General features: G+C 44.9%; 1 protein-coding gene across 1 annotated transcript; it reads right to left on the bottom strand.

Moving 5' to 3' along the window:
* Window positions 1-2448: 2448 nt before the first annotated feature.
* LOC112164229 lies at window positions 2449-3357 on the bottom strand. The gene has a single exon (XM_024300454.1). The coding sequence runs from the start codon at window positions 3355-3357 to the stop codon at window positions 2449-2451; it is 909 nt and encodes a 302-aa protein (XP_024156222.1).
* Between the last annotated feature and the right edge of the window lie 18533 nt (window positions 3358-21890).

Below are 21890 nucleotides of genomic sequence, written 5' to 3' on the forward strand. Positions count from 1 at the left end.
CTCGAAATCACTGTTGACCTGATTTACCACCAGTTGGGAATCGCTGAAGATTTGGAGGTGTTAGACACCTAGTTCCCGGGTGAGATGTAGACCTGCAATGAGGGCTTCATACTCGGCGGCGTTATTGGATGCTTTGAAAGTGAACTTCAAGGCATACTCGTACACTTGTTGCTCCGGGCTCACGAGAAGAATACTGGCCCCACTAGTTTTCTTGTTTGAGGATCCGTCGACATATAATTGCCAAGCACTTGGTGGCTGAGGGTGCGGGGTTGGTGTTTCTTCTGCCCCTCCACCCTTGACTTGGGATGGGATGAGCTCTGAAATGAAATTTGCTAATGCCTGTCCCTTTATAGCGTTCCGGGGCTTGTAGTGGATATCGAATTCTCCAAGCTCGATTGCCCATTTGATTAGTCTACCCGAAGTTTCTGGCTTCTGGAGTACCTATCGCAATGGGTGGTTTGTAAAAACAATTATCGAGTGTGCTTGAAAGTAGTGCCAAAGCTTTCTTGTTGATACCAGGAGCGCCAGAGCCATCTTTTCTATGTCAGGGTAGCGTGACTCTGCAACAGTGTAACCCTTGCCTACGTAGTACACCGGGTACTCGTATTCATGGTCACGTCTGATTAGTGCCGAGCTTACAGCGGTTGCTGATGCCGCTAGGTATATGTACAATGTCTCTCTAGGAATTGGTTTTGCCAGTAACGGTACTACAGCCAGATAAGCCTTTATGGACAGGAACGTTGCCTCATGCTCAGACGTCCAGGTGATGTTTTCAATGTGCTGGGTCTTTAGCAATTTGAAGAAAGGGGTGCATTTGTCTGTAAGCCTAGACACGAATCTTGAAAGGGCGACCACCTTGCCAGTAAGGGATTGAGCCTCGTTTTGATAAGTGAGTGACGCCATGTCCAAAATAGCCTGCACCTTCTCGGAGTTTGCCTCTATTCCCCGGTGACTGATGATGTATCCGAGGAACTTACCTATCTCAACCCCGAAGATGCACTTCTGTGGGTTCAATCGCATGCTATTGAGCAAAATGATGGCAAAGACTACCGCAAGGTTTGCAACGTGGTCGTCAGCAGTTGGGCTTTTGACCAGCATGTCGTCCACGTATACTTCCATGACGGTACAAATGATGACTACAAACATAGAATTGACTAGCTTCTGATAAGTGGCTCTTGCGTTCTTTAATCCAAAGGGCATGACTTGATAACAGTAGAGACCCTTGTATGTGGTGAAGGCCGTGTGCTCCTCATCTGCGGGGTTCATTCTTATCTGATTATAACCGCTGAATGCATCCATGAAGCTGAGTAACCGGTACCTAGCTGTAGAATCTATTAGTTGGTCTATCCTTGGGAGGGGGAAGTTGTCCTTTGGGCATGCCTTGTTGAGGTTTGTGTAGTCGACACACATGCGCCAAGATCCCGCGGTCTCCTTGGGTACCATCACTACATTAGCTAACCAACGCGGGTATGTTACCTCTCTGATGAACTTGAAAGCCTGAAGCCTCTTCACTTCAGCCTGAATGGCCTTGTACTTGTCATGGTTGAAAACCCTACGCTTCTGTCTTACGGGGTCTGAGGAAGGGGTGATGCTGAGGCTGTGCATAGCTATGTTTGTTGGTATGCCGGGCATGTCCTCATAAGACCAAGCGAAAACAGAGGCGTTGGTGCGTAGAAAGGATATCAAGCTTTCCCGCACCGAAGGTGTCAACTTGGTACAGATCTGCACCGTTCTGTCCAGGAAATTGTCAGAAAGGTCGACTTCTTCAATATCCTCCATGGCTCCAGGCCGTTCATCAAGTTCTTTCTCGTCCCTTGGGTCATTGTACCAGTCAGATGGCGAAGGCTCAGCGGTTACTGATAACATTTCTGATCTGCCCTTACCTTGGGACACCGTCAAAGAATAGCAGTGCCTTGCCGTGGCCTAATCTCCTCGGATTGTTAGCACACCTGTGGGGGTTGGAACTTTCATCATGAGCATGTGCTTGGCTACAAACGTCTTCAGGCGCCAGAGTGCTGGTCGTCCTAAGATTGCATTGTATGAGGACACACAATCAACCACGATGGATTCTGTTTTGATGGTAGAGTAATTTGGGCCGTCTCCTAAGGTGATGGGCAGGTAGTTTGATCCTAACGGCTGACCAATATCCCCGGAGAAGTTGATCAGGGGCCCGTTGTCCTGTGTCAACTTGTCCCGACCCCGGTTCAGTATTCTGTACGTATCACGGAATAGTACACTAACCGAAGCGCCGGTATTGATAAGTACCCGGGAAGTGATGTAGTGATCAATCTGTAGCGTGATGAGGAAAGGATCATCATGAGGTACCTTTAGGTTCCCCTCCTCCTCCTCGAGGAAAGTGATGGATTTCCATCCGGTTATACTTCCAACGCAGGAGGTACTGTGAAAATTGAATACCTCGGGGTGACCATAACTCGTCCTCCTTTTCCTCTAGGGCTGTTTATCCTTGGGACCCCCACCATGGATGGTAAGGATCCGACCATAAACACCGATAGCTCCTACTTCCTTGGCGGGTAAATACTGTTGGAGTTTGCCCTTCTGCACGAGGGACTCAATCATGTTCTTCAAAGCCACGCAAAGGTTAGTATTGTGTCCTGCGTCTTCATGATAGGTGCAGAACCTACCGGTATCCTGATGTGTGAGCTTACTCTTTGGGAATTTTTGGGGTTGTGGACCGGGTATTTCATCTCTGTTCTCATTCCATATAATCTCATATGAGGTTGTAAGCAGCGTGTACACCTCATAGCGGGGAGGCGGTGTTCTGGGGTATTGCTGCGTTCTGTCGTCCCAGTAAGATTGAGTCCCCGCATATTCCCTAGATCTAGATGGGACCTCCTTGCTTCTCTTGCTTGCAGAGTAGGGTGATTTCTTGGCATCTTGGTTCCATTCCTGCTTCATTGGTTCATCCCTGACCACCAGGGTCGGGTTGGCCTTCTTCTTCTTTGGTTTGATGTTATCCTCGTATGTTTCAAACTCGGCTTGGGCATGTCTGATGGTCGTGGCCATCAGCTCGTCGTAACTGGAAGGGGGTTGGTGATTGATTGAGTAGAGGAAATCCCCGGGCCTCAGACCTTGCCTGAAAGCCAACTCCGCAAGTTCCTTATTAAGGTCCCGGCACTTGGCAGTAGTAGCCGCCTGCCACCTGTTGACAAAAGATTTTAGAGTCTCTTTCTCCCCCTGCTGTACTTTCAGTAGTCCTTTCGGGGTGTTTATCCCATCAATACATAGGATGAAGCGAGCTACAAATTTGTCTGCGAGCTCCTTGAAGTTTCCTACAGAACCAGTCGGTAGTTCGTAGAACCAACTGAAAGCTTCGCCAGACAATGTTTCCTGGAACATGTTGCAACAAACCTTATTCGTGTACCCCTTGGTGCTAGTCTGTGAACGGAAGACTTGTAAATGTTGATATGGGTCCCCGATCCCTGTATAATCGATCTTTAGCGGTTTCGCCGTGTTTGTACGTACTGCGCCTCTGACCTCCTGGGTGAAAGGACCCGGGCGGTCTTCGAAGGTCGTCAGGGGTCTCCATGTATCCCGGTTCTCTGCGACCTCCACCTAGCTTGAAGGGCCGCTAGCGTATTCCCCATCTACATGAGCAATGCCGTGTTCGGGTCAGTTACCGGTGGCTCAACTTGTCTCAGTAAGGGTGGTGGGGGCACATGTCTTAAGCTTTCAGGGTACAGATCGACGGGTATATGAACAACCTATCGGACTCTATCACCGGTCGCTGAGGGCCCTGAACCTGTCTGTCCCTGCACCTCAACTGCCCTGGCGACCGTCACTTCTGACGTCGTTGCCTGTGTAACCTTGGTGAGAGCTTCGTTATGTTGGTGTCGCCTGTCCAGGGCCCGAGCGAGTGCGGTGTTCTCGTCTTCCAGCTCTTGCAGTTCCTGCTGTGAGAGGAGAGAGGTTTCTCTGTTGATACTTTGTTATTCGCGGTCGATGCTGCTTTGTTCACGGAGTGCCATTATTTCCGCTCGCATAGCCTCCAGTTCCGAAACTAGGGCCAAAGGGTCTGGGACTATCGGCGCTTTGTTCGCTGCTACCGGCTCCAGAGATCCCAATTCGTGGGCACTAATCCCCGTATTAGGTGTCTCAAATGATGGAGTACAAGGAGTGAATACCAGTGACCAAGCGGCACCCCTACCCAAAACTGCCGTGTCTTCTGGTTCCACCATGATACGAACCTGTATAGGCCACCAATGTTTCTGGTGGATTTCTCCGGGTACGTCACACTTCTATACACGGGCGGGTATCAAATGACCTCAAGTCCCTGCGAGAACAATAAACAGCATTAAAGGAATAAACCGTACCAGACGGTTTATACCTCTCCGATGCTCAGGCGAGGATCAATATAAATTCTGTCAGAGTAACAGTGGGAAAAGGATTAATTACCTCTAGCAGAAGTGGTTGAGTCTGAGTAAATACTTGGATATGGGGAATGGTGCACCTTGCTTCCTCGATGTGGGATGCGCTCCATTCCCATAATCCCATGTAGGTTGTTTTGTTTTTCCATTAGCGTGGGGTCCGGTGCCTATATTGCCCCAGGTGTCGCCCCTTGTGGGCACCGACCTGAGGGTTAATGATCCCGACCTCTGGGGGTCAATGATCCTGGCCTCTGGGGTCATGTTAAACATGCATGTGCAGACCATAGAATGATTGATTTTTTTTTTTCCTTCACATCGTAGAAGCCAAAGCATGGTTACTCAATCATCCACTTGCACACATGCCCCACGCCCTCTCTGTCTCGCTGACGTCTCTATCTTTTTTTTTATATTTTTTTATCCGAATTCAATGCAATGATGCATGACTCCCCTTTTTTTTTATCCGAATTCAATGCAATGATGCATGACTCCCCTTTTTTTTTTTGTCTGAGTGTAAGGGAAAGCGTGATTCCCTTTTCCTACTACCTTGTCATGTGGCCTCACATTTGCTTTTCTCATGATGCCGCAGTTTTTTTTTTTTTCCAGGGATTTGGTGATAGACTTGCTGCTACTAAGGTAAGCTGATTTGGCGCAAGCTTTTGGTAGCTGTAAGGTAAGCTGCTTTTTAACCTTTATTTATTATTTCTTTCACACATCTTGTGTACCTTCTGACATAGTACATATGGAATTATAATTATATGCATGTGCAACACTGCAGCCCATAGCATGATTTTTTTTTTTTATCACAACAAAAGCATGATTTATCCATATGTTCTTCTAATCGTTCTCTTCGCATGCCATGGCGTCGTTACTTTTTTTTTTGAACATATATATATTTTTCTCTTTCTTTTTCAGGATTTTTGGTGACAATTAAAGAACGCAGACGACCTAAGTGCTTGGATTCCTCCACTTTTGTGCGTGGCAAGGTTCACCAAAAGCAGTTAGGCTTTGCGTGTTTATCGGCGTCAAGGAAAAGAAGAACGCGGACGTCCTAAACGCTTGGTGTTGATGCTCAAAGTCAGGCGGTAGCCGAAACTTCATTCAACGCGGGTCCGGTGGGCGGACCGCTACTCTGAGGACTTGGTGATCTTCGCTAGCTGTCAAATGAAAGGCAAGGCGTCATAGGGAGACCGCGTTGGGCAGTCTTCACTTCTCCGATGCCTAAGTCAGTCGATGCATACAGGTAGCATAACAATAAATTAGTAAAAATGCGTCCTTAATGAGGAGAGAGGAGAGAACCTTTTATAGATGAGGAGAAGGCTGATCTTCTCCTTGTTTTCGATGCGGGACTGATGTGCTTCAATTCCCAGCATCAGGAGCTTCTGATGCTATCTTGGCACGGCGCGTGGCAGCTCGTTGGCGGTGATCTGGGGGCAATCCGAGGCTCAGGCGGTAGCTCGCCTGGCTGTGTATCCGTAGGTCACTCCTTTGGTGGGAGTCTGTACCTCTGGCGGTACCATGAGCGTAGCTCACTATAGCTAATTATGCTTGCAAATGCGCATATAGGTACACTTGGATTCCTCCACATTTGTGCCTGGTAGGGTCCACTGAAAGCGGTTAGGCTTCGCGTATTTGGTGTCAAGGAAAAGAAGAACGCGGAAGTCCTAAACGCTTGGATTCCTCCACATTTGTGTGTGGTAGGGTCCACTGAAAGCGGTTAGGCTTCGCATACATCGTCAGGCACTTGCGATTGCATTTTCCGTCCTTTTGTGGCCATGGCCTTCTTCAAATGCTTCAAGAAAGGGACAGTCACCATCCTCGAGGATCCGGAGCACGCTCAAAGTGATGGAACTACTCTGCAAGTGCACCCATCGTTGACTGGGCCTCAAGCAATTGATGTCCCTCCTTATGACCCTTCAGCTCACATCCTCCAGTGGACTCATGTGGTACCTCGCCAGCTAGCTATGTTTCGACAACCGAGATCTGGAAGAGACCAACAAAACTCACATGTACTGTTGTTGAAGTCTTCGCATCATGATCAGAACACTCCTTAGACCCCATTCAAGCTTCTCAATGATCGTGTACGCAACGGTTCAGTGAAGTGGAGCAATGCATTTCGTGCAAACGGGGCCTTCTCTTACACAGAATTCTAATGGGAATGGGTAGAAGATATCTTAAGCAGGAATGGCAAGCTTACTCGGGAAGCCGGTCTCTATCGAGCAATATTCACCTCACTATTCAGCTATGACCGTGTTGCATCTGTCATACGGGCTTTCTGCGAGTACTGGTGCCCCGCGACGAATACTCTCCACACATCTAGTGGAGAAATGTCCATCTCCCTCTGGGATTTGGACCAACTCGGAGGTTTGCCCATTGCTGGATGGTTTTATGATGAGGTGGTTCCAGCTGCTGAAGAGCTTACTTGACAGGACCCGCCCCGGATTCCACCCTGGAACCCGAGGTGGCCCTGCGGGGCCCACCTTAGTGATAACTCTACCGAGAACTGGTCGAGTCACCCCTAAAGTGGACTACCCAAAACAGTAACCCACAATAGATCAGAGCCAAACAAAGAAGTGCGGAAGCTATTCGTCAACTATGCCTCGAACCACGTACGCCCGACCTCAACTAATAACGCCTGCAAACTGGGCATTTGAAAACGAAGGGCCCAGGGGAAAGTACATAAAAACGTTAGCGTGAGTGGACAAAAATAAACAAATATAAACCAAATGGATTTTATACTTTCCCACATTTATTTCTTTTAGAAATTCCCGATGCATGCAATGATTAACGAAAACAAAACAAGAGAAATTCCACTCATAAAAACCGACTAGCCCCGCTAGTCCCATATGATTTAAAAGAAAAAGTTGGAACTTCGATACTCAAGGAAAACAAGACCAGCCCCGCTGGTTAAATGAAAATCGAGCTAGCCCCGCTAGCTAAGAACAACAATCAAAGAACATAGGGGAAATGGGTTCACCATACGGGAATGGAGCCCCTCAGGCTCTACCTACCCTCGACTGCCATTCGCACATAGATTGTGCGAGGAGGAGAACTAATAACCTCAACTACCATTCGCACATAGATTGTGCGAGGAGGAGAATATAACCTCGACTACCACCCACGTGAGGAGGAGAAAGCTACCTCACTGCCACCCACAAACACAAAGTAAGTGAGGAGGAGACCTAAACACATGACCCGCGTATGGTGAAAAAGAAGATAGTCGAAAGCCAAGCAAAACTGTATAATTTCCCCACTTATTTCACAAAGTAAAAATCCAAATGTATAAAGACGTGACCCCGCACGCCAAGCTCAACTCAGGTTCAAATATAAGTAAGGTATAAATAAGTATAAAATTATACTTCCTCGAAACTCATTAATAATCTCAAATCGTCGAGTAGAAATAAATAAATAGTATAAATTGATCCGCATGAGTCAAAGTCCTCAAATCGAGCATAACGAAATTTAATTCAAATGTTCAAACCAATAAATCAATCATAAACCAAACAAAATAAAATGCTCGATAAATAAGTTGATAAATCAATATCTTAAAACATGCGGAATTTAATTTGCATGCATAAATTAAAATCAAAGGTCCACTCACAGTACTATTGGGTGACCACACAAACGAGTTCCTTTATCTAGCCGTAGCTCGCAACATTGCCCTGTACACAATTAAATTTCCGTAAACGGCAATTCGATAAAATAATTACGAACCTAAACGAAACCTGAAAATCTCTATCTCCAATACTTCTCAAATTCACCCCAAATCTCTTCCACAATTCCAATTCCTCAATTTACATATTCCAATAATGAAAACGAGGGAAATCCGACGGCCGGATGTCCCATGATTCCACCACAAAACTCCAAACTTCGAAAATTCACAAACAATTCCAAACTCCTCCAAAATTCACCAAACTTCACATATATGCCCTATGATAATTATAGAATTTAACTAGCCAGAAAATGAAATTAAAAAGCTTCCCTAGCCGCCGCTACCGCCGCCCACAGTGGCGGCACCGCCGCCACCGCCACCAGCTCCGATGGCCACCAAACTTTGGCAGCAGCACCTACTCAACACACTGATTCAACTTCTCAACTACAACATTCCCAAATAACAACTAGAAACAGTCGAAATCAATCCAAGAACACAAACCCAGAAAATTTCAAGAACCCTAATTCGATCCGGCCTCTACACTTCAAATCGCGTTACAAGACCATAGGGGAAATGATCAGTGGTAAAAACCAAACCTTCGACGAAGAAATGGGGACCGGAGGTGGCCGGAATCGCCGGGAATCGGCAAAAGTCCCAAACTGCAGCCGGAGTGGTTTAGGCTTCGATCCGTGGTTTTCCGGCCAAATCGTGGAAAACCAAGGCTGCTGGGGTGCTCGGAGGGAGGAAGCGCTCCTCTGGTGACCGGTGGCACGCCGGTTGGTGGCCGGAATCGCCGGAAATCGGAGGGAGGAAGGAAAGGGTCGAACCGGAGAAGAGAGAGCTCGGGGGGGGGGGGGAGGAGAGAGAAAGGGGAAGGGTGGGTTTCCGGAAATGGAAACCTACCCTAGGTAACTTTCTATTTTAATCAAAAATTACCATGAACAGTAACTTCACATTTTTGGCCATAACTCTCGCATACTAAGTCCGATTTTTACGCACCACATATGCACGCGCTCGGTTTAACGTCCTCTACAACTTCCATGAAGAACCTTTCCTCAAATTTTGACCCGAACAAAAGGTCAACTTTTAGGGCCACAAAAAGTACTAAACCGAAAGTAAAAGTGAAAGTAAAGGCTGTTTACCGTCCAAATGACTAGTAAACCGGTAAATTCAGGTTCGGGACGTTACAATCTCCCCTCCTTAAAAAAAATTTCGCCCTCGAAATTAACACGGACAAGTAACAACTATACACGTCCCCGAATGTCACTTACATAGCCGATCACGTCATGTAACACATCTTTCGAAACTCGTTTCATCGTCAGAACAAATATCTCAATAACTTAACTATTACCACCAGTAATGGCACCAAAATAGTAAGATTACTCAATTCCTCCAAAGCAATCCTCTACACGTATTAAACTCAAACAACAACCAGTTTTCTAGGACGACAAAACACCATTCACCAGGGTATCCATGATGGAGAACAAATAGCACTCGTCCAATATCTTGTATCAAACCACACAACACACGGATCAGAAAGTGATCCCGCCACGTAACAATCCAATTTCCGAAGCAATTATAGTACGCAGAGACAACCCAAAAATATTGTCACTCATCACAGACACTCAAACACAAACTCGAACTCTGGTTTCCGCACCCTAATCCATGCCCCAACAAAATTGTTGACATCGAGGAAAAGACAACCATAACATTTTCCTCAAATCACATTTCGTAGCACAACTCGAAACTGTAGAGTAGTTTTACTCTACCATCACCGGGGATAGGCGCAAGGTAATTAACCAATCGAATACGCAAAGAAAACCCTAGGAGGTCGGCGTACAAGAGGCATAGCACCAGAAGAGAACCAACTAACTTTGTACCTTACACACTTGATGAATACCACAGCACCGAAGAGTACACGATGGGGAACCGCTGCAGTCGGGCCATCACTCGAGAGGTACTAGGCAACACCAAGCATATAAGGTAACAGAATAGAAACGAGTCTACAGAACCTAACAACCTAATGCTCTGATACCAACTGACAGGACCCGCCCCGGATTCCACCCTGGAACCCGAGGTGGCCCTGCGGGGCCCACCTTAGTGATAACTCTACCGAGAACTGGTCGAGTCACCCCTAAAGTGGACTACCCAAAACAGTAACCCACAATAGATCAGAGCCAAACAAAGAAGTGCGGAAGCTATTCGTCAACTATGCCTCGAACCACGTACGCCCGACCTCAACTAATAACGCCTGCAAACTGGGCATTTGAAAACGAAGGGCCCAGGGGAAAGTACATAAAAACGTTAGCGTGAGTGGACAAAAATAAACAAATATAAACCAAATGGATTTTATACTTTCCCACATTTATTTCTTTTAGAAATTCCCGATGCATGCAATGATTAACGAAAACAAAACAAGAGAAATTCCACTCATAAAAACCGACTAGCCCCGCTAGTCCCATATGATTTAAAAGAAAAAGTTGGAACTTCGATACTCAAGGAAAACAAGACCAGCCCCGCTGGTTAAATGAAAATCGAGCTAGCCCCGCTAGCTAAGAACAACAATCAAAGAACATAGGGGAAATGGGTTCACCATACGGGAATGGAGCCCCTCAGGCTCTACCTACCCTCGACTGCCATTCGCACATAGATTGTGCGAGGAGGAGAACTAATAACCTCAACTACCATTCGCACATAGATTGTGCGAGGAGGAGAATATAACCTCGACTACCACCCACGTGAGGAGGAGAAAGCTACCTCACTGCCACCCACAAACACAAAGTAAGTGAGGAGGAGACCTAAACACATGACCCGCGTATGGTGAAAAAGAAGATAGTCGAAAGCCAAGCAAAACTGTATAATTTCCCCACTTATTTCACAAAGTAAAAATCCAAATGTATAAAGACGTGACCCCGCACGCCAAGCTCAACTCAGGTTCAAATATAAGTAAGGTATAAATAAGTATAAAATTATACTTCCTCGAAACTCATTAATAATCTCAAATCGTCGAGTAGAAATAAATAAATAGTATAAATTGATCCGCATGAGTCAAAGTCCTCAAATCGAGCATAACGAAATTTAATTCAAATGTTCAAACCAATAAATCAATCATAAACCAAACAAAATAAAATGCTCGATAAATAAGTTGATAAATCAATATCTTAAAACATGCGGAATTTAATTTGCATGCATAAATTAAAATCAAAGGTCCACTCACAGTACTATTGGGTGACCACACAAACGAGTTCCTTTATCTAGCCGTAGCTCGCAACATTGCCCTGTACACAATTAAATTTCCGTAAACGGCAATTCGATAAAATAATTACGAACCTAAACGAAACCTGAAAATCTCTATCTCCAATACTTCTCAAATTCACCCCAAATCTCTTCCACAATTCCAATTCCTCAATTTACATATTCCAATAATGAAAACGAGGGAAATCCGACGGCCGGATGTCCCATGATTCCACCACAAAACTCCAAACTTCGAAAATTCACAAACAATTCCAAACTCCTCCAAAATTCACCAAACTTCACATATATGCCCTATGATAATTATAGAATTTAACTAGCCAGAAAATGAAATTAAAAAGCTTCCCTAGCCGCCGCTACCGCCGCCCACAGTGGCGGCACCGCCGCCACCGCCACCAGCTCCGATGGCCACCAAACTTTGGCAGCAGCACCTACTCAACACACTGATTCAACTTCTCAACTACAACATTCCCAAATAACAACTAGAAACAGTCGAAATCAATCCAAGAACACAAACCCAGAAAATTTCAAGAACCCTAATTCGATCCGGCCTCTACACTTCAAATCGCGTTACAAGACCATAGGGGAAATGATCAGTGGTAAAAACCAAACCTTCGACGAAGAAATGGGGACCGGAGGTGGCCGGAATCGCCGGGAATCGGCAAAAGTCCCAAACTGCAGCCGGAGTGGTTTAGGCTTCGATCCGTGGTTTTCCGGCCAAATCGTGGAAAACCAAGGCTGCTGGGGTGCTCGGAGGGAGGAAGCGCTCCTCTGGTGACCGGTGGCACGCCGGTTGGTGGCCGGAATCGCCGGAAATCGGAGGGAGGAAGGAAAGGGTCGAACCGGAGAAGAGAGAGCTCGGGGGGGGGGGGGGGGAGGAGAGAGAAAGGGGAAGGGTGGGTTTCCGGAAATGGAAACCTACCCTAGGTAACTTTCTATTTTAATCAAAAATTACCATGAACAGTAACTTCACATTTTTGGCCATAACTCTCGCATACTAAGTCCGATTTTTACGCACCACATATGCACGCGCTCGGTTTAACGTCCTCTACAACTTCCATGAAGAACCTTTCCTCAAATTTTGACCCGAACAAAAGGTCAACTTTTAGGGCCACAAAAAGTACTAAACCGAAAGTAAAAGTGAAAGTAAAGGCTGTTTACCGTCCAAATGACTAGTAAACCGGTAAATTCAGGTTCGGGACGTTACAATCTCCCCTCCTTAAAAAAAATTTCGCCCTCGAAATTAACACGGACAAGTAACAACTATACACGTCCCCGAATGTCACTTACATAGCCGATCACGTCATGTAACACATCTTTCGAAACTCGTTTCATCGTCAGAACAAATATCTCAATAACTTAACTATTACCACCAGTAATGGCACCAAAATAGTAAGATTACTCAATTCCTCCAAAGCAATCCTCTACACGTATTAAACTCAAACAACAACCAGTTTTCTAGGACGACAAAACACCATTCACCAGGGTATCCATGATGGAGAACAAATAGCACTCGTCCAATATCTTGTATCAAACCACACAACACACGGATCAGAAAGTGATCCCGCCACGTAACAATCCAATTTCCGAAGCAATTATAGTACGCAGAGACAACCCAAAAATATTGTCACTCATCACAGACACTCAAACACAAACTCGAACTCTGGTTTCCGCACCCTAATCCATGCCCCAACAAAATTGTTGACATCGAGGAAAAGACAACCATAACATTTTCCTCAAATCACATTTCGTAGCACAACTCGAAACTGTAGAGTAGTTTTACTCTACCATCACCGGGGATAGGCGCAAGGTAATTAACCAATCGAATACGCAAAGAAAACCCTAGGAGGTCGGCGTACAAGAGGCATAGCACCAGAAGAGAACCAACTAACTTTGTACCTTACACACTTGATGAATACCACAGCACCGAAGAGTACACGATGGGGAACCGCTGCAGTCGGGCCATCACTCGAGAGGTACTAGGCAACACCAAGCATATAAGGTAACAGAATAGAAACGAGTCTACAGAACCTAACAACCTAATGCTCTGATACCAACTGACAGGACCCGCCCCGGATTCCACCCTGGAACCCGAGGTGGCCCTGCGGGGCCCACCTTAGTGATAACTCTACCGAGAACTGGTCGAGTCACCCCTAAAGTGGACTACCCAAAACAGTAACCCACAATAGATCAGAGCCAAACAAAGAAGTGCGGAAGCTATTCGTCAACTATGCCTCGAACCACGTACGCCCGACCTCAACTAATAACGCCTGCAAACTGGGCATTTGAAAACGAAGGGCCCAGGGGAAAGTACATAAAAACGTTAGCGTGAGTGGACAAAAATAAACAAATATAAACCAAATGGATTTTATACTTTCCCACATTTATTTCTTTTAGAAATTCCCGATGCATGCAATGATTAACGAAAACAAAACAAGAGAAATTCCACTCATAAAAACCGACTAGCCCCGCTAGTCCCATATGATTTAAAAGAAAAAGTTGGAACTTCGATACTCAAGGAAAACAAGACCAGCCCCGCTGGTTAAATGAAAATCGAGCTAGCCCCGCTAGCTAAGAACAACAATCAAAGAACATAGGGGAAATGGGTTCACCATACGGGAATGGAGCCCCTCAGGCTCTACCTACCCTCGACTGCCATTCGCACATAGATTGTGCGAGGAGGAGAACTAATAACCTCAACTACCATTCGCACATAGATTGTGCGAGGAGGAGAATATAACCTCGACTACCACCCACGTGAGGAGGAGAAAGCTACCTCACTGCCACCCACAAACACAAAGTAAGTGAGGAGGAGACCTAAACACATGACCCGCGTATGGTGAAAAAGAAGATAGTCGAAAGCCAAGCAAAACTGTATAATTTCCCCACTTATTTCACAAAGTAAAAATCCAAATGTATAAAGACGTGACCCCGCACGCCAAGCTCAACTCAGGTTCAAATATAAGTAAGGTATAAATAAGTATAAAATTATACTTCCTCGAAACTCATTAATAATCTCAAATCGTCGAGTAGAAATAAATAAATAGTATAAATTGATCCGCATGAGTCAAAGTCCTCAAATCGAGCATAACGAAATTTAATTCAAATGTTCAAACCAATAAATCAATCATAAACCAAACAAAATAAAATGCTCGATAAATAAGTTGATAAATCAATATCTTAAAACATGCGGAATTTAATTTGCATGCATAAATTAAAATCAAAGGTCCACTCACAGTACTATTGGGTGACCACACAAACGAGTTCCTTTATCTAGCCGTAGCTCGCAACATTGCCCTGTACACAATTAAATTTCCGTAAACGGCAATTCGATAAAATAATTACGAACCTAAACGAAACCTGAAAATCTCTATCTCCAATACTTCTCAAATTCACCCCAAATCTCTTCCACAATTCCAATTCCTCAATTTACATATTCCAATAATGAAAACGAGGGAAATCCGACGGCCGGATGTCCCATGATTCCACCACAAAACTCCAAACTTCGAAAATTCACAAACAATTCCAAACTCCTCCAAAATTCACCAAACTTCACATATATGCCCTATGATAATTATAGAATTTAACTAGCCAGAAAATGAAATTAAAAAGCTTCCCTAGCCGCCGCTACCGCCGCCCACAGTGGCGGCACCGCCGCCACCGCCACCAGCTCCGATGGCCACCAAACTTTGGCAGCAGCACCTACTCAACACACTGATTCAACTTCTCAACTACAACATTCCCAAATAACAACTAGAAACAGTCGAAATCAATCCAAGAACACAAACCCAGAAAATTTCAAGAACCCTAATTCGATCCGGCCTCTACACTTCAAATCGCGTTACAAGACCATAGGGGAAATGATCAGTGGTAAAAACCAAACCTTCGACGAAGAAATGGGGACCGGAGGTGGCCGGAATCGCCGGGAATCGGCAAAAGTCCCAAACTGCAGCCGGAGTGGTTTAGGCTTCGATCCGTGGTTTTCCGGCCAAATCGTGGAAAACCAAGGCTGCTGGGGTGCTCGGAGGGAGGAAGCGCTCCTCTGGTGACCGGTGGCACGCCGGTTGGTGGCCGGAATCGCCGGAAATCGGAGGGAGGAAGGAAAGGGTCGAACCGGAGAAGAGAGAGCTCGGGGGGGGGGGAGGAGAGAGAAAGGGGAAGGGTGGGTTTCCGGAAATGGAAACCTACCCTAGGTAACTTTCTATTTTAATCAAAAATTACCATGAACAGTAACTTCACATTTTTGGCCATAACTCTCGCATACTAAGTCCGATTTTTACGCACCACATATGCACGCGCTCGGTTTAACGTCCTCTACAACTTCCATGAAGAACCTTTCCTCAAATTTTGACCCGAACAAAAGGTCAACTTTTAGGGCCACAAAAAGTACTAAACCGAAAGTAAAAGTGAAAGTAAAGGCTGTTTACCGTCCAAATGACTAGTAAACCGGTAAATTCAGGTTCGGGACGTTACATTACTGTAGCAAGCAAAGGGAGTCAACAGAGCTGCCGCTATTTGTTTCTCGCCTACCATAAGCTTTGCAAAGAAGGCCAAGGGCAGAAAGTGAAGATAACTTCATAGATACGATATTGCTATAGAGGAGCTTTGCGCTATAAGAGGCCTCCAAACAAAAGCACCAGGAACAAAAGAGATCCGCCCCAGAATGTGTTTAATCCATCTGGCAGGATCCATGAGATCCGACAACGTACTTCTGCAGACCTCGCAGTATTTGATGACTTAGGCATTGAGAGTGAAGATGTAGAGCCCACCTATTTGGCTGCCTTTCTTGCTTGTTGGTTGTGTCTGTTTGTTTTACCCAAAGACGACACTGGTTTGATTCATCCGGGAGTATTCAAAGTTGCCAGTAAAATGTCACAGGGTGTACAGTTTTGCCTTGCAGTACCAGTGTTGGCCAACATCTATCAAGGTTTAGGCGAGATTTCTATTTCCAGCGATCCAGGTAACTGCTCGGCTGCCCTTCCTTTTCATTATATTTATGCATGGCTAGCAGAGTACTTTGGCACCCACTTTCAGTCTCCGCTTCCCAACGACCTAAGGCCCCGTATGGTTCGCTTCTCCGGAGAATTTTCAGCTAAATATTGTGGGGACTCACAGGCTCTTTCTTTGTTCAATGCATGTGATAATGTGAGGATGGATGCATTTGCCAGGGTATTTTCGGAGAGCAGAGTGATTATCAACCTCGAGAACATCTCCCATTTAGACCTCATATATCTCATCAGCCTTCGATCTGGGTATCTTTCTCTCAGACAGGATAACCGACGAGTCATTCAGCCATACAGTCCACACCGGTTCAGTCAACAGTTTGGTTACGTCCAAGACATTCCTGGCAGCCTTAAGAATGACATTCGTACCGGCGTGTGGGCTTTGATTTACAAGCATTGGGATTCCTGTACCAGAATGAACACCAAGTGCGTGGTAACGTTATCGATCTAGAGTGCTATCACGGAGTACATGGTTACTCGAGACTATGTCGACTGGTGGTCTAAAGTGTACCATTCTACACCAATGAAATCAACGAAAGAAGCGCCTACTAGTAGACCACTGCACAAGACTCTGAAAGCAAAAGAAGATAAGAACGTCACTCGTGCAACACCGCCTCATCACAAAAATGTGATTCCTCATGAAGTTGAATGTAGCACCAATGTCCCTGCGCCACCTAATAGGACTTTGCTCCCAGATAGCGACCGTCAGGCACATCCGGTCGACTTTCTGGAAGATAATGGAGACTCTTTAGATTCTCACATCGCTTTGGTCCGTCCACTTAAGCTGAAAAGACCAGCAATGTAAGAAAGAAGGCTTAGTGGGAGCAGTAGTAGCAATAATAGTGAGGTGCACTTAAAGCGTCGGAAAACTAACACCAGTCTTGGCCCTATTTATTGTGATCCCAATGCTGAGTTCACTCTGAATACTGACTTTCTTGGTGACATTTCAACTTCTTCACAACCGATGTTGCAACGAAATGAGGTAACTCTTTTTTGGACTTGCGTCAGAGATTTTTTTTTTTTTTTTTTGTGGTTTTTTCCTTTGGGGAACGAAATGAGGTAACTCTTTTCCCATCTTTTCAGGGTGCAGAGATTGATGGTCATTCACTTTGGGGGAATGATGACGCCTCTTTAGACCCTATACGTGTTCCTTTTGCAGCGGAACTTCAGGCTTACGCTTTACCCATGAAAGGAAAATCCAATGCAAAGAATGACTCACAGCAAATTGACCCTATAGGTACAATTCTCAACTCTTGTGTATTTTCATTGCACTTTAAGCCCCTTTTTTTTTTTAACTAATGATATATGTACAGGTCCACTTACCAAGGTACATCCTCCTAAGCCTCTGAACACCACAGCCTTTTCTGAGGCCTCTCTTGGTGGAGCTGCTATTATAGATACCAGCCAAAGACTTCGTGATATTTGTCAACAAGCTGCTACTGCAGTTTGCGAACAAATTGAAGATATGATCATGAAGCACTCCTCAAAGACCATTCTTTCCAGCAAGGGGGAACTTGACAAGCTAATAGCTGAGCTTAGCCATTATGGGATTGATCCTTCATCCGTCAGGAGAAAAGTTGAAGGATTGTTGACTAGTGTTGACCAATACAACTTGGCACGACTTTCTTGTTCACGTAAGGCTACTCCAGGCACACGTAATCAACGCCTGGCTGACACAGAGTCAGAAATTGCGAAGGTTACTTCAATTCGTCAAGCTGACTATGATCATCGTCAATCTGCACTCAAGTCTTTAGAGAAATTAAAGGAGGAGCAGCGACAATTGGAGCAAACAATGACTTTACTAGACGAGAGACTTCTACTACAGGATAAGAAGCTTGTCGACCTAGAAAAAGAGAAAACTGAGATCCAAGAGACCCTCGAGGTGACCACTGCAGAGCTTGAGACGACAAAATCATTGCGAGATACTTTTGAGAACCACCGTAATAGCTTCAAGGGTTTGACTTAAGTGTGAAGAGCTGTTCTCCATTTGTAACTTATGATGATTTTTTTTTTGTTCATCATTGAGAGATACTTTTGAGAACCACCGCAATAGCTTCAAGGGTTTGACTTGGGTGTGAAGAGCTGTTCTCCATTTGTAACTGATGATGATTTTTTTTTTGTTCATCATTGCGAGATACTTTTGAGAACCACCGCAATAGCTTCAAGGGTTTGACTTGGGTGTGAAGAGCTGTTCTCCATTTGTAACTTATGATGATTTTTTTTTTGTTCATTTTCCTTTATCACTTGTAATAAATCAAACTTTGACAGTCATAACTTATTACGGAAATAAAGTACCATTCTATTTATTTACTTTATGAATAGTAAACAAACCCTTTATTTTTTATTTGATTTGACTGAACTTGAGAATGTTATCCCCAAGCTGCCTACGTATCCTTCTTATGAAGGAATCAAGTCATCACATAGTTCAAGGGTTTATAGATGAAGTGCAATTTTGTTTTTGTTTTTGTATGTGCCATGTGCAGTTTAGGCTCGTGCTGGCTTGGAGCGTCTTCTTACTTTCTTCAAGCGTAGTATCTCTTCAGGAACTTTCCATTTATGGGGCCAATCCTCAGGCCATCTTCAGCCACAATTTTGTAGGCTCCATTGGTGTAGACTTCGCGGACTACATAAGGTCCATCCCACTTTGACTGAAACTTAGGACCAGTCTTGTGTGTCATGATGATAGGTCTGCGCACGGCAAGCACTAGATCACCAACTTGAAAGGATCTGGGTCGAACCCCTTTATTGAAAGCTCGTGACATTCGAGCTTGATAGCATTCCAAGTGCTGTTGCGCGTCAAGTCTTTTTTCATCTAAGGCTTCCAACTCCTGAAGGCATAACTTGACGTTCTCTTCATCAGTTAGTCCTTCTTGCAAAGCAATCCTCAGAGATGGAATTCGTTTCTCCAAGGGTAAGACAGCTTCAACACCATATACAAGGGAGTAAGGTGTAGTTTTCGTGGGAGTTCGATATGTCGTTCTATAGGCCTAGAGCGCCTCGCTCATTCTTTCATGCCAATCCCTTTTTGTTTTGCTGACAACTTTCTTCAAAATGTTACACAATGTCTTGTTGAATGCTTCAGCCAATCCATTTGCCGGGGCGTTGTACATAGAAGAAAAGTGTAACTTAAAGTGATATTTCTCACAGAGTTTCTCCATGGCACTATTGGAAAAGTATTTGGCATTGTCTGTGATGATGCAGCGAGGAACACCATATCGTTGAATGATATTCCCTTTGATGAAGTCTACAACATTTTCTTTCTTTATTTTTTAAGCGGTACCGCCTCTGCCCACTTTGAAAAGGAATCCGTAGCCGCTAGAATGTATGAGTGACTGGCGGAGGATTTCGGAGTTATGGGCCCAACAGCATCAAGTCCCCACACATCGAAGGGGTACGAAGCAATCGTTGGATGCAATGGCTCTGGTGGTTGATGGATAAAGTTTGCATGAAACTGGCAAGCTTGACACCTTTATGCATACTCCATGCAATTTTTAACCATAGTGGGCCAATAGTAACCCATCCTCTTCACTTGAAAATGGAGCTTAGGACCTGACTGGTGAGCTCCGCATACTCCTGAATGAGCTTCCTCCATAGCCTTAGCAGCTTCCTCTTTCCCCAGACATCTAAGAAGCAATCCATCGAATGATCGTCTATAAAGAGTCTCCTTATAGTAGAAGAAGCATGATACTCTTCGTCTTATGTCCGAGCGTTGCTTTGGGTTATCAGACAACTTATTTCGCTCAAGGTAATCAATCAACGGGTACCTCTAGTCATCCACATCAAGCACGTAAACAGAGACAACATTGGAGTATTCATGCCAAAGCTCAGAGATTGTTGGTACAACCCACCGTTGGTAGATTGGAAGGTGTATGATTTCATCCTCTGATAATGCTAAAGTTGCTGCTAAGTTGGCCAAAGCGTCTGCTGTTTGATTTTCTTTTCTTGGCACATGCGTTAGTGTGATAGCATCAAAACCCTTTAAGAGTTGTGTGGCGAGCTGAAAATAAGGAACTAAAGCCTCTTTCTTCACTTCATAGAGAGTTAGTAATTGATCCACTACTAACTTCGAGTCGCCATACACCTCTAGATTTGAGATTTTCATTTCAGTTGCGGTTTGTAGTCCCATAATTAGCGCTTGGTACTCAGCAACATTATTGGAACATAACTCACCAAGAGTAAAGGCATAAGGCAATATCTGCCTTTGAGGAGAAATGAAGACCACACCAGCCCTTGCCCCATCTGCTCGTGAAGAACCATCGAAGAACATTTGCCAAGCAGGGAGGACCTCTGTATTAAAGACTTCTTCATCTGGCAACTCATCTGAAATCTCCCAATCCGCAGGAATAGGATGATCCGCTAGGAAGTCAGCCAATGCTTGTCCTTTAACCGCTTTGGCCGGTATGTAGATGATATCATACTGATTGAGGAGTAGTGCCAATTTTGCCATTCGCCCTGTCAAGACGGGTTGTGACATAACGAACTTGACTGGGTCAGCTCGCGCTACTAGATGCACTGTGTAAGCTTGCATGTAATGTCTTAACTTTTGGATGGCGAAGACGAGTGCGAGACAAATTTTCTCTATCGGCGGATAGTTTAGTTCCGGTCCTGTGAGAGTTCAACTCAAGTAATACAACGCCCTCTCCTTCTTTGCTTCATTTTCTTGGGCTAGGAGTGCCCCGAGTGATTGCTCTTGAGCAGCAATGTAGAGGATAAGCGGCTTCCCAAGGATGGGTGCACCTAACACTGGAGGGTTTTCCAAGTACTTCTTTATGCTTTCAAAGGCGTTATGGCAAGCTTCATCCCATACGAAAGGAACATCCTTCTTCAGAAGTCGACTAAACGGCTGACAACGGCCTACGAGGTTTGATATAAACCATCTAATAAAGGCAAGCAGTCCTTGGAGACTTTTTAACTCGCGTAGATTTCTTGGCTCAGGCATATCTTGAATGGCCTTAATCTTTGACTGGTCCACTTCAATGCCACGATGTTTCACAATGAATCCAAGAAACTTGCCTGAACTAACTCCAAAAGCACATTTGAGGGGGTTCATCTTGAGCTGGTACTTGCGTAGTCTATCAAACACCCTTCTTAGGTCTTGTAAGTGATCCGTCCTCCTTTTTGACTTGACCACTAAATCGTCGACATAACATTCCACGTACTTGTGAAGCATGTCTCCGAAGATTTTCTGCATAGCACGTTGATATGTTGCACCAGCATTTTTCAACCCGAATGGCATGACTTTGTAGTAATAAATGCCTTTGGGAGTACAGAACGCAGTAAGCTCTTCATCTTCTAAGGCCATCCTAATTTGATTATACCCAGATGACCCATCCATGAAGGAAAAAGCTTCATGCCCCATTGTTGCATCCACCATGAGTTCAATGATGGGCAAAGGGAAGTCATCTTTCGGACATGCGTCATTTAAGTCGCTGAAGTCCACACATACACGGAGTTGTCCGTTCTTCTTCTTGACAGGAACAATGTTTGCAATCCACTTAGGATATTAAACCTCTCTAATGAAACCCGCAGCAATCAACTTATCAACTTCAACTTCAATTTGAGGAAGGAGTTCTATCCGAAAGCGTCGTTGTGTTTGCTTGA

The sequence above is a fragment of the Rosa chinensis genome, chromosome 5 (genome assembly GCF_002994745.2).
Source record: "Rosa chinensis cultivar Old Blush chromosome 5, RchiOBHm-V2, whole genome shotgun sequence".
Lineage (NCBI taxonomy): Eukaryota > Viridiplantae > Streptophyta > Magnoliopsida > Rosales > Rosaceae > Rosa > Rosa chinensis.